Below are 17,727 nucleotides of genomic sequence, written 5' to 3'. Positions count from 1 at the left end.
TTTAAAGACACTTTGACAAGGAAAAGTCTGGACGTCTCAACCACCAGGAGTTCAAGTCGTGCCTTCGTTCACTGGGATACGACTTACCTATGGTTGAAGAGGGTGAACCGGATCCAGAGTTTGAGTCAATACTCGACACCGTGGATCCAAACAGGTCACTTATTTGAGACAATGGAGTACTACTGCTATGATACAGATGTGGGTAGATTAGCCAAAAACTTTACTTGACTAAGAGGAACATTACTTCAAAATTATATTACTTAATTAAATGTAGTCATCCAAAAAAATGTACTCAAGTAGAAGTAAAAAAGAATTTGGTAAGAAGAATACTCAAGTAATGAGTAACTGCCTACAATGTTTTTACAGTGCCCTTCATAATCATTGGCACCCCTGAATAAGATGTGTTTTTTAGCTTCTAATTTTTTTTTAATTCAAATAATATGGGACCTTAATGGAAAAAAAGAGAAAAATCCAACCTTCAATACAAGTGCATTCATTCAGTAGGGAAAAAAATCCCACATAAAGAAACAATTATTTGACATCAAATAATGTGTGTCACAATTATTAGCACCCCTGGTCTTAATACTTTGTACAACCCCCTTTTGTCAACAAAACAAGGTCTGGGGACTGAGATGGCCATGGGAGGGGCTTGATTTTGTGTCTGGTGAACCATTTCTGTGTAGATTTGGCCATATGTTTAGGGTCAGTGTCTTGCTGAAAGACCCAGTGACGACCCATCTTCCGCTTTCGGGCAACAGATTTTGATTTAAAATGTCCTGGTATTTCAAAGCATTCATGATGCCATGCACCCTAACAAGGTTCCCAGGGCATTTGGAAGTGAAACAGCCCCACGGCATCACTGACCCACCCCCATACTTCACAGTGGGTATGAGGTGCTTTTCAGCACGCGCATCTTTCGTGGCACGCCAGAGCCACTTAGTGTTTGTGGCCAAAAAGCTCAATCTTGGTCTCATCTGACCAAAACACACGGTCCCAGTTGAAGCCTGCTTTATGCTTTTTGGCAACAAACACTAACTGGGTCTGGCGTGCCACGAAAATGTGCATGCTGAAAAGCACCTCATACCCACTGTGAAGTATGGGGGTGGGTCAGTGATGCCGTGGGGCTGTTTCGCTTCCAAAGGCCATGGGAACCTTGTTAGGGTGCATGGCATCATGAATGCTTTGAAATACTAGGACATTTTAAATCAAAATCTGTTGCCCTCTGCCCGAAAGCTGAAGATGGGTCGTGACTGGGTCTTTCAGGAAGACAATGACCCTAAACATATGGCCAAATCTACTCAGAAATGGTTCACCATACACAAAATCAAGCTCCTCCCATGGCCACATCTCAGTCCCCAGACATTGTTTTGTTGGCAAAAGGGGGTTGTACAAAGTATTAACACCAGGGGTGCTAATAATTGTGACATACAACGATTTGATGTCAAATAATTTTTTCTTTATGTGGGATTTTTTTCCCCACTGAATGAATGCACTTGTATTGAAGGTTGGATTTTTCTTTTTTTCCGTTAAGGTCCCATATTATTTGAATAAAAAATATATATATATTAGAAGCTAAAAAACATGTTTTTCAGGGGTGCCAGCAATTATGGAGGGAACTGTATGTACAATATGAACTGATATTATTTTACTGTACTACAATATATTACATGAACACATTAGGCCAAAAAGATGCAAAATCCATTGAATTCCGACTAGAAAAATCTACAGAAATGAAACATCATCCAGACCAAACAGCATGAGTGCCCTCCAGTGGAGAAAATATTTCTTACCATGAAATTAAAACAATTAGGGCTGCAGCTATCAAATATTTTAGTAGTCTTCTCGCTTCCACTCTTGTCTGCAGTCTAGTCACTTCCCAGCTCAATTACTGTAACACACTGCTCTTCCGTTTCGAACCCCCGCCACACACACTTGCTTAAAAGTTAGTGGGGACAATTTGAGCATCCTGAAAAGTTGGTAGTCTTATGTCCCTACCGTCCCTATGCAAACCTACGCACTTGTTTAGAAGTACATTTTACTCAAAAAGTTACTACCCACGTCTGACCTGCGTTTACATGAATACTGTTTAACTGTGAGGAACTTATCGTTGCAGGGATGGAAATGTGTCACTACAAGAGTACATGGCTTTCATGATCAGCCGTGAAACAGAAAATGTTAAATCCAGCGAGGAGATTGAGAGCGCCTTCCGAGCTCTCAGTGCTGAGAACAAACCCTACGTCACTAAAGAAGAGCTCTACCAGGTTAATGTTCATTGCACACTATGCCAATTCTCTTTCAATGTGTTTGCTGCTTTTGGCTATAAATGAATTTCATTGAATCTTTTCAGAACCTGACCAAGGAGCAAGCTGACTATTGCCTCTCGCATATGAAGCCCTATCTTGACAATAAGGGCCGTGAGCTGCCATCATCGTTTGACTTTGTTGAATTCACCCGCTCGCTCTTTGTCAACTAATACTACCCAGTCACTAACTATATTATATACCACGATTGTCAACACCTATTGATGAAAATCGCATGACTGACATCAGGAATGAGCACTATTCACTGTGTGTACCTTTCCTCCTATCCTTGATGCCTCTTCATTTTTAATTGCTTTTTTCCATTGAGTCTGTACACATAAATTCATTCAAGCGCTTGTTTGGCAAAGACTAAATGTAGGTGCAACAGCTTAACTTTAGTGTGCTTCAATAAATATTGGTTACAACTGGAAATGTGTTGTGTACTAAATCACTGGTTTAAAAAGGGTTTTTAACCCTTTCAGGGACAGCTATTCAAAAATTTATGTCTTAACTCTTTATAGAGCAAGTCACTATTTTTAGTCATGTCATAGACTTCATAATACTTGACAGGACACGGGAAACGGGGCCGGATACGTAGGGGGGCTATTTTCAAAAAGTTAAAATATTTTCATCATCAAAGCCGCTAGCGACCGAAAAACCAAAACAGGCATATAAACCCTCAGGCATATATGGGTCTCAGCTATTGTGGCAAGCGACATGGGGAAAAATAACCGGAAATGATCTTTTTCTCAACACCATGTATTGTACTCAACGCAGAGAAGATATACCATTTGCAGCAACCACTGTGACTCATGGTTGCTCAAATTCCCATCATGCATTTGGGCAGTTAAGAACATTTGTCGCTACAGTATCATTTAGTGAAAGCACAACAAAAATAATATTCCTATCTCTCAAAAATAAAATGTTCGCAAAAAGCGCTCAATGCAAAGAGATCTGGTATTCCCAATCAAAATAGCTATGCAAAATAATACTCTATTTAAACATTAAGTTTAGCTGAACAAATACACTAGATGGCAATATTTAGACAATATACAAACTATCAAAATTACTATAACTTGTACTCACATTTATCTTTTAAGAATTACAAGTCTATCCGTGGATCCCTTTCACAGAAAGAATGTTAATGCCGTCTTGTGGATTTGTTATAATAAATACGGTACTTATGTACAGTATGATGAATGTATATATCCGTCTTACCTTTCCATTCTAACAATAATTTACAGAAAAATATGGCATATTTTAGAGATGGTTTGAATTGCGATTAATTGCGAGTAATTTTTAAGCTGTGATTAACTCGATTAAAAATTTTGTTTGACAGCCCTAATTTTAACTCATAATAACGTTTGTTAACAACTACAAGTCTTTGTGGATCCCTTTAAACTAGGGCTGTCAAAATTATCGCGTTAACGGGCGTTAATTTAATCAATCACGTTAAAATATTTGACGGAATTAACGCACTCCCCCCGCTCAGATTTAAATGACTGTACAGTGAACTGCTTGTTGTGTTTTATTTTGTGTTGTTTTGCCGCCCTCTGCTGGCGCTTGGGTGCTACTGATTTTATAGGCTTTAGCACCCATGAGCCTTGTGTAAGTAATTATTGACATCAACAATGGCGGGCTACTAGTTTATGATTGAGAATTTTACAAATTTTATTAAAACGAAAACATTAAGAGGGGTTTTAATATAAAATTTCTATAACTTGTACTAACATTTATCTTTTAAGAATTACAAGTCTTTCTATCCATGGATCGCTTTAACAGAATGTTAATAATGTTAATGCCATCTTGTCGATTTATTGTTATAATAAACAAATACAGTCCTTATGTACCGTATGTTGAATGTATATATCCATCTTGTGTCTTATCTTTCCATTCCAACAATTTATTTTACAGAAAATATGGCATATTTTATAGATGGTTTGAATTGCGATTAATTACAATTAATTTTTAAGCTGTAACTCGATTAAAAATTTTAATCGTTTGACAGCCCTACTTTAAACCTCTCGGACAGCATTCACTACAGTGGACAGCTATTCAATCCTTTATAGAGCAAGTGACTAAACTAGTCATTAAAAACTTCTATAACAAATACCCAGTGGAAAAGGCCCCAAGGAACTAAAATTTCCCCTCATAGTATTTAACTAATTGGATGCCAGTAATGGCGCTTAGGCGTCCAATTCATTCAAACCATGGAAAACTGGCCTTGAATGCTCATGTTTCAGTGCCATTGACGGCCGTAGATGTCCAATCCATTTTGACTGGAAGGGGCATGAACATTTGCCCCTCTTAGTCAAAACGGATTGGCCCCCATTACCGTCACTGGCCAATGCCCTGAAAGATTATAATTAGTGCATTAAATAGTTAATCAAAATTATGAAAATTAACCAGTACAGACTTGGATTAGTCCCAGTTTGAAGGTAAACAATGGGTCATTTCACAATACGAATTTAATGCAAAGAATATTACAGACCACGTTTTATAACAGAACAATGAAGATGCGTTTATTGAAAACTAAGCACTGATTTTGAATTTCAGACAATGAATCTAGGAAGTATCCATAGTTTGCACGCTTTCCTCCACCACATCCAGGGTCAACGGTGTCACCAGCTTTGTTAAGACACCTGTGGTTCCCCTTTGGTACTTGTAGTCACCAGTTCTACGGGAGGAAACAAATGAACACACTATAAAAATTGTAAAACAGAACTTGTATTAACTCATTGGCTGCCAGTAAAAGAGCAAGTTTCACGGTCATGGACGACAATAGATGCTTGTTTTGGTCAGTTGGTTGCCTATTAAAGTTAACGATGATTGACAGACGTCGCTTAGAAGCCGAAACTTCAAAGTGCCGCATGCGTCAATCATCGTTTAGCTCGTCAAACATTTGCTGTGGCAACTGTGTGTAACTGAGCAGCATGAGTGGATTCACTCACTGAAGTGTTTCATAAAGACAAGCATTTTTCTACGTTATTTTTGTTTAAAAATCATTCGGTGGGACAGTAACATGTTTATAATTATAATTATATAATTAGCGTAATTTTCGGACTATAAGCCGCAACCCACCAAATCTGACACAAAAATGGCATTTGTTCATAGATAAGCCGTCCTCACCATATTATGGGATATTTACACCAAAAGATATTAACCAATAATATTTGACAGCGGCATCATAAGATTGTCATAAGACCAAATCAACAACCATGAAGCTTTGAACCAATTAGCAGCAAAGCTTCATTTGGCCATCACTGCTCCTTTGACAGTCTATCATTGTTGTCGTCCAACATGCCTCCTAGCATGCAATGCAGCGCTACAGATGTTAATAACAATAAAAATAGTTGTTCTGTGGTAGTTATTTCTTCATTTACTGTTCTGGTTATTTCATTTATTGTAGTGCTGCAACGATTAATCGATGTATTCGATTAGAAAAAAGATTTGAATTAAATTTTGCTGCTTCGAGTATTCGTTTAATTAAAGTGGCGTTGTAGTGGTTGATTTTGAAAGTTTGCATTTAGTTTTACCGATTTAAGTGGATACACTGCCCTCTAGTCTGCCTCATTTCACATGGCTGAATCCAGCTGCTCCATGTTAAGCCCAACGTAAGCTAACTTTTTGTTTGAGGTCATGTTTTTTAATGCATTCATAATTTAGTATATCGGGTTATCTGGCCATTTTTTGTGGGAAAATGTGTCTGAACCATTTGTTAAGAGCGTTGTAAGAAAAAAACTAGCATTTAAGCTAGCGGACTTTTTTTCAGCCATGTGAAATGGCTGAAAAAAAGTCCGCTAGCTTAAATGCTCCATGTTAAGCCCAACATAAGCTAATGTTTTTTTTTATTAGGTATTGGATATATTCAGCGGTTTTTGTAGGAATATGTGTCTGAACCATTAAGATCATTGTGAAAAAAAAAAAACGTAAGCGTTTTAATAGCTTTCGAGCTAGCGGACTTTTGCTATGTAAGTCAGCCAATTGTTCTTTTACTGTACATGGATCCTTATTTATTTTTTTATACCGTTTGAAGCGCACCTCAGGTATTTTAATTTTTCGTTCCTTATCCGATTCCTCGATTATTCAAACTAACAAGTTCATCGATTAATCGATAGCTGCAGCCCTAATTTATTGCTAGTTATGGTATTTGGTAAAACATTAATTTACAGTGGCACCATAAAAAAGGCATATGATCGTCATAATTATGACATGACACTGCCTTAAGCATTAAACAGTGCTAGTGACATATCATTTTGTGTCATCTGGCTAATTATCTCCCTTTTGAATGGATGTAAAAGATTTGTGCTGGACATAAATGGAGTTAGTGACATAATTTGCTTGATGACACTTAATGACATCTGTTATAAGCATCCATTAATGTCCATGATAGTGTCATAATTATGACGGTCTTAAGGCAGTTTTATGATCCCGCTGTCAAACAAAGTGTTACCTATAAACCCAATAAATCAACAACTAAGCCACAATGGACTATAAGCCGCAGGATTCAAAATAAGGGAAAAATGTGCGGCGTATAGTCCGAAAATTACGGTATTATAATTACTAGGGCTGTCAAAATTATCGCGTTAACGGGCGGTAATTAATTTTTTAAATTAATCACGTTAAAATATTTGACGCAATTAACGCACATGCTCCACTCAAACAGATTAAAATGACAGTACAGTGTAATCTCCGCTTGTTACTTGTTTTTTGGTGTTTGGCGCCCTCTGCTGGTGCTTGGATCCAATTGATTTTATGGGTTAGTACCATGAGTGAGCATGGTGTAATTATTGACATCAACAATGGCGAGCTACTAGTTTATTTTTTGATTGAAAATTTTACAAATTTTAATAAAACGAAAACATTAAGAGGGGTTTTAATATAAAATTTCTAGAACTTGTACTAACATTTTTCTTTTAAGAACTACAAGTTTTTCTATCCATGGATTACTTTAAGAGAATGTTAATAATGTTAATGGCATCTTGTTGATTTATTGTTATAATAAAAAAATACAGTACTTATGTACTGTATGTTGAATGTATATATCCGTCTTGTGTCTTATCTTTTCATTCCAACAATAATTTACAGAAAAAAAATGGCATATTTTATAGATGATTTGAATTGCGATTAATTACGATTAATTCATTTTTAAGCTGTAATTAACTAGATTAAAAATTTTAATCGTTTGACAGCCCTAAAAAAACATGTGTTGCATGTATCTCTTTCCAATGCTAAATCTGAATAAATACATTGAACACACACATAATTTTTTTTTTTTTTTTTTTGGGAAGGCGGGGTGCGCTACTTGCGGGTTCTGGTCCCCATTAACTGCGAAAAATGATGGATTGCTGTACTATGGCTTTAATTGATGTTTATTTAGCTTTTGTTCCATCCATTGACATTTGAGCTCTTTCGTTTTAATGTCGATTACACCTCTGTGCACTTACTTGTACTAATCACTTGGTCTTACCTGCTACCCTTCTTGTTGGCCTCATCATGGGGTCGGATGTAGTCCACCTTATCAGTGGTGATCACACAAAGATCGATGTTGCTGCCAGATCCGAGATCATTGAATATTCCTGCCGCGATGCCATCGCGTACTAGCGCCTTGGCTTCCTTTTCCTATATAATAAATGCATTTGATTAGTAATACAGTCAAAGTAAATTATACTTGATTATAGGGCTGCAGGTATCGATTATTTAGTTCAAATGATCAAGTAATCAGATTACGAACATTTAATGCTTTGCAGAATAAGTTAATAAGAGATGCAAACAAAGAAACAAGTGTTTATGCCTGCAATAACACTTTCAAAAGAGCATTAAAGTGCCTGTGACAGCATTAAAAAAAAACTTAAACTACATTATTATATGAATTAGAATCATATTTTGAGACGATTCGACTATATACAACAATTTGGCAAAGCGCAGATGACGAGAAATGCGACAAAAAGAGCGGCAAAATGTCATTGTTTCAATCTTTCTACTCCAATATTTTTACAGGATATTCTTTTTATCCAAGTATTTTCCCCAATTGCTAAATAAATAATAAATTGCATTTATTCTGTACGACATGGCAAAATTACCCAATAATGGTCAAAACTGTCGACTTCTTGCAAAGTTTAAAGGTATATTTAGCCGTTTTTTTGTAGGAATATGTGTTTGAACTATTTGTTAAGAGTATTGTTAAAAAAAAAAAAAAAAAAAAAAAAAATCGGCATTTTATAGCATTTAAGCTAGCGGAATTTTGTTATGTAGGTCAGCCATTTGTTTTTTTGTTGTACATATATCCACATTTATTTATTTATTTATTTTTTATACCGTTTGAGGCCCATGTCAGGTATTTTAATTTTTTTATGTTCCTTATCAGATTACTCGATTATTCGAACTAACTAGTTCATCGATTAATCGACTACTAAAATAATCGATAGCTGCAGCCGTAGTTTCTTCAAACTATGCAGAATTGCACTTTCGTGTCACAAGACCAATAAATGCATTTAAAACTAAATTGAAATACTTTAGCTTAGCCTCACATGGTATAAAATAAATAAATGAGTATTAAGTACAACAAAAGAACAATTGGCTAACTTACATATAGCAGAGGCCCGCTAGCTTAAATGCTACAAAATGCCAATTTTTTTTTTTTTTTTTAAAAACAAAGCTTTTTTGAAAAACAGTTCCCCACAAAAAAATTAGCCCGAAAATTGGCCCGAATATAAGATGGCCCTGATTATAAGGCGACCCCCTCTTTTTCCAAGACTCAAGTTTGAAAAAAATACTTTTTGAACACCAAATTGATTTTCATAAAGAAAATAATTACAGTACATTGAAACAAATGATTATAACAATATATTTGAGAGAAAAAGCATGTTATTTTGCCTCATTCAAATCTTAATATCTGAACATTCAAATATGTAAACAAGTGCTGCAACGATTAATCGATTGACTCGAGTAATCGATTAGAAAAAAATATTCTAATTAAATTTTGCTGCTTCGAGTATTCGTTTAATTAAAGTGGCATTGTAATGGTTTATTTTAAAAGTGTTTGCAATTAGTTTTATTGATTCGGGTGGATACATTTCACATGGGGTGAATCCAGCTGCTCCCTGTTAAGCCCAACATAAGTTTTTGTTTGCGCTAATGTGTTTTTTAACGCATTTGTAATTTAGTTTCTAGGTATATTTAGCCGTTTTTTTGTGGGAATATGTGTCTGAACCATTTGTTAAAAGCAGTGTTAAAAAACAAACAAAACAACAACAACAAAAAAACACGTTAAAATGTTATAATATTATAGTATTTAAGCCAGCGGACTTTTGCTATGTTAGTCAATTGTTCTTTTGTTGTACATAGATCCCGATTTATTTATGGTTTTATACTGTTTGAGGCTGAGCTCAGGTATTTTAATTTTTCATGTTCCTTATCCGATTACTCGATTATTCGAACTGACTAGTTCATCGATTAATCGACTACTAAAATAATCGAAAATGTAAACTGAAGTGCAATCACATTTGTAAAGGAATGGCTTCTGGTTTTTGAAATGTAAATAAACCAATCTATTGTCATATAAGGAAAAACATTGCAATAAAATAATGCAAATTGGTTAAACTTGAGAGTAGCTGATATCTCTCATGACACAACACTACTCAAGTTCAGCATTCGCTTAACTGCTATCTGGCGCCATCTAGCGTCGTGGATGGGTATAATGTCTAGACCCCGAATATAAGACGACTCCCACTATTTCAGTCTTATTTCAATGCAAAAAAAAAAACAAACAAAAAAAAAACATCTTATATTCGGGCCAATACGGTACTTTATGTTGGTCTTAACAGGGAGTAGCTGGATTCAGCCATGTTAGATGAGTTACGGCATATTCACTGTTGCCACTGGAGGGCAGTGTATCCACCCAAATTAATAAAACTAAATGAAACACTTTCAAAACAAAACATTACAACATCCTCAAGGCAGCAAAATTTTATTTGTAGCTTTTCTCCTCATCAAATTACTCGAGTTAACCAATTAATTGTTGCAGCATTATTTGATTATAAAAGTATTACTGTCATTCAATCAAAACTGTTCTGCATTTGACTTGCCTCCATGCCAGGTTTGTATCGGTCTTCAAACACTGCCATGGCAGCTAGGGATCCAGAGCCTAGATAAAGGAATAAAAAATGAATCCTGTTAGCTAGTTAAGAGGATTTGAAAACAGTATTTTCTTCTTTCTATTGTTAAAACTGACCCATGGTGACATATGGAAGCTTGTCTGTAGAGCCATGAGGGTAGATGCTGTAAAGATGAGGACCGTTACAGTCCACTCCACCAAGTACCAAAGCGGCACCAATGTAGCCCTGATACCTGAATAAAGATAAAAACATTAAACAAGTATTGGTTTTTGGTTATTAATATATTGTATAATGCTAAAAATCCGATGGAGCATACCTGAAAAGCATTTGTTTGAACATGCGATTAGCAGTGGCCACACGAGGCAGTCTTCCTGTGGAGAGGGCATGCAGCTCCAGATTGGAGGAGATCATCTGAGTGGTCATTTCAGTGTCTGCGGCCGTTCCAGCTCCGCAACAGCTGCACAATAAAGTTAAATAAGTAAAAAACAATGCTGACACCAGAGCCGGGCGATTTACCGAAAATTTAACGTTAAGAAAGCAGCCAGTGTGCTAACGTGTGAAGTCACGTGGCTATCAGGAAATCAAACAGAAGCCCTGTACACTAACGCTAGCGGCTAACGCTACAAGTGAACATGATGGAGTAGGATAATTGCTAAACGGCTACTGGTAGCCAGGCCACAGGCATTTCAAGTGTAGCATTCGTCATCGCTCATAGTGTGGTGTTGGTGCCAGGAAAGAACTCGACGTTGGATGTCTGGAAAATTTTGGGATTCAAGAAGGACGAAGTCGCAATCACCACCTGTCACAGCGGCTCTAACCTTGTCGAAGCGACTGAACTTAATGAGCACCATGGGCACGGAGTGCATCTAGGCATCAGTACAGTGGGGCAGATAAGTATTTAGTATAGGTCGGAATCTTTGGGCACCTAACGATTCGATTCCGAGGCTACGATTCGATTATAAATTGATTATTGATGAGGGGGGGGCGGGTAATGACAAGCATGATGTCTAGCTACTCTCGCTCCGTTCCTCATTGCGTCCTGAAGACCGCGCGGCACGCTGAGTGTGTTATACTTCCGCTTTACTTGACATACAGTATTTCAATAATCGGAATTTGGATGTCTGTGAGTCGTTCTCGAATCTTCCACGGCCGAATCGCGAATAATCTAAGAATCGGAAATTTCGCACACCTCTAGTATTTAGTCAACACTTGGAAATATTAGAGACGCCTATAATTGTCAACATGGGTAAACCTCAACCATGAGAGACAGAATGTGAAGGGAAAAAAAAACTGAAAATCAAATTGTTTGATTTTTAAAGAATTTATTTGCAAATCATGGTGGAAAATAAGTATTTGGTCAATACCAAAAGTTCATCTCAATACTTTGTTATGTACCCTTTGTTGGCAGTAACAGAGGCCAAACGTTTTCTGTAACTCTTCACAAGCTTTTCACACACTGTTGCTGGTATTTTGGCCCATTCCTCCATGCAGATCTCCTCTAGAGCAGTGATGTTTTGCGGCTGTCATTGGGCAATACGGACTTTCAACTCCCTCCACAGATTTTCTATGGGGTTGAGATCTGGTGACTGGCTAGGTCACTCCAGGGACCAGGACCTTGAAATGCTTCTTACGAAGCCAATCCTTTGTTGCCCTGGCTATGTGTTTGGGATCATTGTCATGCTGAAAGACCCAGCCACGTCTCATTTTCAATGCCCTTGCTGATGGAAGGAGATTTTCACTCAAAATCTCTCGATACATGGCCCCATTCATTCTTTCCTTTACACACATCAGTCGTCCTGGTCCTTTTGCAGAAAAACAGCTCCAAAGCATGATGCTTCCACGCCCATGCTTCACAGTGGGTATGGTGTTCTTCGGATGCAATTCAGTATTCTTTCTCCTCCAAACACGAGAACCTGTGTTTCTACCAAAAAGTTCTATTTTGGTTTCATCTGACCATAGCACATTCTCCCAGTACTCTTCTGGATCATCCAAATGCTCTCTAGCGAACCGCAGACGGGCCTGGACGTGAACTAGCCTCAGCAGGGGGGACACGTCTGGCAGTGCAGGATTTGAGTCCCTGGCGGCGCATTGTGTTACTGATAGTAGCCTTTGTTACTGTGGTCCCAGCTCTCTGTAGGTCATTTACTAGGTCTCCCCGTGTAGTTCTGGGATTTTTGCTCACCGTTCTTGTTACCATTTTGACGCCACGGGGTGAGATCTTGTATGGAGCCCCAGATCGAGGGAGATTATCAATGGTCTTGTAGGTCTTCCATTTTCTAATAATTGCTCCCACAGTTGATTTCTTTACACCAAGTGTTTTACCTATTGCAGATTCAGTCTTCCCAGCCTGGTGCAGGTCTACAATTTTGTCTCTGGTGTCCTTCGATAGCATAGTGGAGTTTGGAGTGTGACTGACTGAAGTTGTGGAGAGGCGTCTTTTATACCGATAATGAGTTAAAACAGGTGCCATTAATACAGGTAACGAGTGGAGCCTCGTTAGAAGAAGTTAGACCTCTTTGAGAGCCAGAAATCTTGCTTGTTTGTAGGTGACCAAATACTTATTTTCCACTCTAATTTGTAAATAAATTCTTTAAAAATCAAACAATGTGATTTTCTGTTTTTTTTCCCCACATTCTGTCTCTCATGGTTGAGGTTTACCCATGTTGACAATTACAGGCCTCTCTAATCTTTTCAAGTAGGAGAACTTGCACAATTGGTGGTTGACTGAATATTTATTTGCCCCACTGTATGCTGCGTTATTTTGTATATGTGTGTATTATTTCTTTGATAGCTTTTATGATGGTACAGCATTCAGCATAAAGTATAATCCAACAGCTATTGTTTTGTATGTGCTAGCTTTATTCTGTGTCAAAAATGCCATTGTAAAATCTTAAATGTTTCATTGGCATAAGAGTTAGAGCAGCATACAGTGCTGGCCAAAAGTATTGGCACCCGTGCAATTCTGTCAGATAATGCGGTAGAGCAGGGCGGTAAACCGAAAATTTACCGTCACCGAAATTCTTAACGATGACCGACGTAATTTTGACCATGTCGGTAAATTCGGTAAATTAATAAAACAAGAAAATATAGTCTTTTCATCCCGCTTTGATTCTGTTGTTCGTCTATGTTCATTCCCCTTTAAGAAAGCAGTCAATGGGCTTACGTAGAGAGTCACGTGATCATCAAGAAGCCAATCAAACAAAGGCCTGGTAAGCTAACGCTAGCAGCTAACGCTACAAGCAAAACGTGATGGAGTGTGGCTTAAGGGAGGTTCACCAAACTTTCACCCGACATTTAGTAGACTCTTGGTGGCATCCAGACGGACTTTCACCCGCTGTCCTCCCTTGTTCTCACGATTTCCAGAGATGGTGCTTTCGTGGCTTTCTACTGGTAGCCAGGCTAACGCTAGCTAGCGGCTAACGCTACAAATGAACGTGATGGAGTCGGATAGCGGCTCTAACCTTGTCGAAACGCCTGAACTTAATGAGTGGATTGGGCACGGACAGCATCTAGCAACTACTATGTGGCGTTATTTTGTATCTGTCTGTGTGTGATTCCTCTGATAGCTTTTGTGATGGTAAAGCATTCAACATAAAGTACAATCCAACGGCGAAACTTATAATGACCGAGAAATGGCCCCAGCTATTTTTCTGTATGTGCTTATTTCTGTGTCATTATTGCTATCATAAAATCTTAAGCGTTTCATTTGAAAAAGATCAATATAGCTTTAATGTGTGTGTGTCTCTCTGTTTGTTTGGGGGTTCATTTGTGCGTGCATTTATTAAAAAATGCACTGGGGGTGGGGGGGGTGGGAGACCCTGAAAGCATAAAGTAGACACTTGTATTTAATAATTATGTCACAGCAGCCATTAACAATAAGTTGTCTTTTTGAAGTGTACTGTTCAAGCTGCAAGTCATTTGTGTTACAATGACATGTTTGCACAGGCATATTGATTTTGATAATGTACGTTGTTCAAGTCATACACGCTGTTATAAATGTTCATACTTGAATTCTTATTGCTTACGATACATTTTTATAAACTTAATGTTTAGACTGCATGTACAATTGTTAAATACGGTATATGAAATTGAATGCTGGTAAATAAATCAACAAGAAACAGTTAATCTGTATTTCATGCATTGATTCAGATTTTCAAATTATATAACGGTACGCTTGGGCGAATTTATCGTCATTTATCGTTATCGAGATAAATCTGCTCACTTTATCGTGATACATGTTTAAGGCCATATCGCCCAGCCCTATAATGCGGTCACTTACTAAATATTTGGTGATATGTAATGTATCTTGGAGCAGTTCTTGTCAGCAACTACCATACCCTCAGTGGCTCTGGTGTCAGCTCCAAGGACAATGCCGTCCTTAAAAAAAGAATGAAGATAACATTTAACTTCCGTAATTATAGAAAAACTTGACAAAATACATTTACTGCCTTTCCTTTTGGTTGGCCAAAAGAAAAGAACACATGATGGAGATATAAAGTATAGAATGCTTGAATTTATCATCACATCAAATCAAATCAAATCAATATAGCGGTGACAGGCGCACTGTTTTTAAGCCATCTTTCCCACTCACCTTGAACACAACACCACAGATTGTAGTTCCAGTTTTACGAGCCGCGGGCAAATTACAGCCCAGTTCATTTGCTTTTTCTTCCAGGAATCCATTTCTTTAAAAAGGATTAAAAAAAATTTTTTTAAACTGAGCATATGAAGTTACACAATAATGGAATATTTAATAGTATAAAGAAAATATAATATATAAAGAAAAATAAAATGAAGTTTTTTTATTCACAAACAAAATTTCGCGCACCCCCCCAAAAAAACTCCTATATTTATATTTTTCCAGTCAGAAATAGATTGTACACTGAATTAGACTAATTAGAAATTCTAAAAAAAAAAAAAAAGTAGTAAACTGATGAAAACATTTTTTTACCCCTAAAGCCTTCATTTAAAATTTCGATATCATTTTTACACGTTAAACTGATTATATATATATATATATATATATATATATATATATATATATATATATATATATATTAGGGCTGTCAAAATTATCACTTTAACAGGCGGTAATTTTTTTTTTTTTAATTAATCACAAAATATTTGACGCAATTAACGCACATGCCCCGCTCAAACAGATTAAAATGACAGCACAGTGCAATGTCCACTTGTTACCGGTGTTTTTTGGAGTTTTGTCGCCCTCTGCTGGCGCTTGGGTGCAACTAATTTTATGGGCTTCAGCACCCATGAGCATTGTGTAATTATTGACATCAACAATGGCGGGCTACTAGTTTATTTTTTGATTGAAAATTTTACAAATTTTATTAAAACGAAAACATTAAGAGGGGGTTTAATATAAAATTTGGATAACTTTTACTAACATTTATCTTTTAAGAACTACAAGTCTTTCTATCCATGGATCGCTTTAACAGAATGTAAATAATGTTCATGCCATCTTGTTGATTTATTGTTATAATAAACAAATACAGTACTTATGTACCGTATGTTGAATGTATATATCCATCTTCTGTCTTATCTTTCCATTCCAACAATAATTTACAGAAAAATGTGGCATATTTTAGATGGTTTGAATTGCGATTAATTACGATTAATTAATTTTTAAGCTGTAATTAACTCGATTAAAATTTTTAATCGTTTGACAGCCCTAATATATATATATATATATATATATATATATATATATATATATATATATATATATATATATTAGTGCTGCAACGGTTAATCGATGAACTCGAGTATTCGATAAGAAAAAAATATTCAAATTACATTTTGTTGCTTCAAGTATTCGTTTAATTAAAATGGCGTTGTAATGATTTATTTTGAAAGTGTTTACAGTTTTATTGATTAGAATGGATACACTGTCCTCTGGTCTGCCTCATTTCACAGGGCTGAATCCAACTGCTCCCTGTTAATACCAACGTAAGCAGTTTTTGTTTGGGCTAATGTTTTTTAATGCATTCGTGATTTTGTTTTTAGGTATATTTAGTCGTTTTTAGTGGGAATATGAGTCTGAACCATTTGTTAAGAGCATTGTAAAAAACCTTTAGCATTTTATAGCATTTAAGCTAGCTGACTTTTGCTATGTAAGTTAGCCAATTGTTCTTTTGATAGATCCTCATTTACCATTTGTTTTTTCATACCGTTTGAGGCTCATCCCAGGTATTTTAATTTTTCACGTTCCATATTCGATTACTTGATTATTCGAACTAGTTCATCGATTAATTGACTACTAAAATAATCGATAGCTGCAGCCCTAATACATATATATACACACACATACACACACACACACTTTTTTAAAGTATTATTACGTCTTTTATTTTGCAATGATAATATAACCGTATTGATTACATCTGTAGGTGACAATTTTTTTGACCAACTGTTTTGTGAAGTAGAAGTTTGTTTGTTTGTTTGTTTGTATGCATGCAAGTTCGAATTAAAAAATAAAAATAAAAAAAGAAATCGTTCCTCACTCCTCCGTCACAAAACGGAAATATATTCTCCGCCGATAATTCCAGACACTGGAAAAACATTCCCCGCCAATGTTTCCTCAATTGATACCTCTACTTTAAAACTTTTCATGTCAACGATGTATTGTTCGTATATTTTAAAAGCGAAACAAAGAACTACATTATTAGCTGCCACCATACTTAGCATTCGCAATGAATGGCTGAGTCATACCATCGGAAGCTAGCTGGTCACCGTAAATACAAATTATGAGGCCAAGTCGAAAATAAACATTTTTGGTTTGGTCAGTTTTTTTATAATGACATATCTCAGCCGGACAGCGTTTACCTTTTGCAGTTTTCAAAAGTGAAACCACCAAGAGTTGGCGAGCTAACTGTTAAGGCCGCCATTTTCCTAGTTTGCGACTCCTTGTCTTCTTCTACTATCTTTAGGCAGTCGGCAAACAACTTTTAGTGCATTACCGCCACCTTTTGGTCTGTAAACTCTGTATATGGCGGAAAACAGACAAGGCTGAAAAAGCAGTCTCTGCTCTTGCAAACTGCTGCACTTTAAGCCAAAAAAACTGTTGTGTTTGATAGAACAATATGTCTATATGCTGCCATCGCAGATTCATGGAACATTAAGGCCCCGAACAATTTTGAATTTGTCCGTTTTACCCTGGAGACCCCCGTTTACAGACGTCGCGCAACTGCTTTTGTTTCAACCCAGCCATAAAAAGAAGGTAAGTAATTATATTTATTATTCAAAATGTCTGTCATTTTTAGCTTGGAATCATCAGTTGATGTCTACCTCATAAC

At 36.6% G+C, this 17,727-nt stretch overlaps 2 protein-coding genes across 5 annotated transcripts in view; one reads left to right on the top strand and one right to left on the bottom strand.

Moving 5' to 3' along the window:
• The window catches only part of sptan1 (spectrin alpha, non-erythrocytic 1), a 61,710-nt gene extending 58,978 nt beyond the window's left edge, over window positions 1-2,732 (top strand). For all 4 annotated transcript variants that reach the window (XM_057818315.1, XM_057818314.1, XM_057818313.1 and 1 more), the window contains 3 exons: window positions 8-154; window positions 2,114-2,261; window positions 2,348-2,732. In XM_057818315.1, the coding sequence (XP_057674298.1) occupies window positions 8-154; window positions 2,114-2,261; window positions 2,348-2,473 (421 nt within the window). In that variant the 3' untranslated portion in view covers window positions 2,474-2,732. The remainder of the gene's footprint in view (window positions 1-7; window positions 155-2,113; window positions 2,262-2,347) is intronic.
• Window positions 2,733-4,750: 2,018 nt separating this feature from the next.
• Window positions 4,751-17,404, bottom strand: psmb7 (proteasome 20S subunit beta 7). The gene is made up of 8 exons (XM_057818316.1): window positions 17,258-17,404; window positions 15,009-15,102; window positions 14,697-14,794; window positions 10,734-10,874; window positions 10,534-10,649; window positions 10,388-10,446; window positions 7,771-7,922; window positions 4,751-4,977 (listed from the first exon to the last, which is right to left on the bottom strand). The coding sequence occupies exons 1-8, from the start codon at window positions 17,317-17,319 to the stop codon at window positions 4,866-4,868; spliced, it is 834 nt and encodes a 277-aa protein (XP_057674299.1). The 5' UTR covers window positions 17,320-17,404; the 3' UTR covers window positions 4,751-4,865.
• Window positions 17,405-17,727: the final 323 nt, after the last annotated feature.

Source organism: Corythoichthys intestinalis, chromosome 17 (genome assembly GCF_030265065.1).
Source record: "Corythoichthys intestinalis isolate RoL2023-P3 chromosome 17, ASM3026506v1, whole genome shotgun sequence".
Classification (NCBI taxonomy): domain Eukaryota; kingdom Metazoa; phylum Chordata; class Actinopteri; order Syngnathiformes; family Syngnathidae; genus Corythoichthys; species Corythoichthys intestinalis.
This window is presented reverse-complemented; position numbering and strand designations above follow the sequence as displayed.

Bases quoted from the DNA above. Each gene is read 5' to 3' on its own strand.
- psmb7 (XM_057818316.1), bottom strand. From the start codon at position 17,319: ATGGCGGCCTTAACAGTTAGCTCGCCAACTCTTGGTGGTTTCACTTTT. The intron at 14,795-15,008 runs GTGAGTGGGAAA...TCTTTTTTTAAG, and splicing joins TCTGTGGTGTTGTGTTCAAG to GACGGCATTGTCCTTGGAGC. The intron at 4,978-7,770 runs GTAAGACCAAGT...TTCCTCCCGTAG, and splicing joins GCCAACAAGAAGGGTAGCAG to AACTGGTGACTACAAGTACC.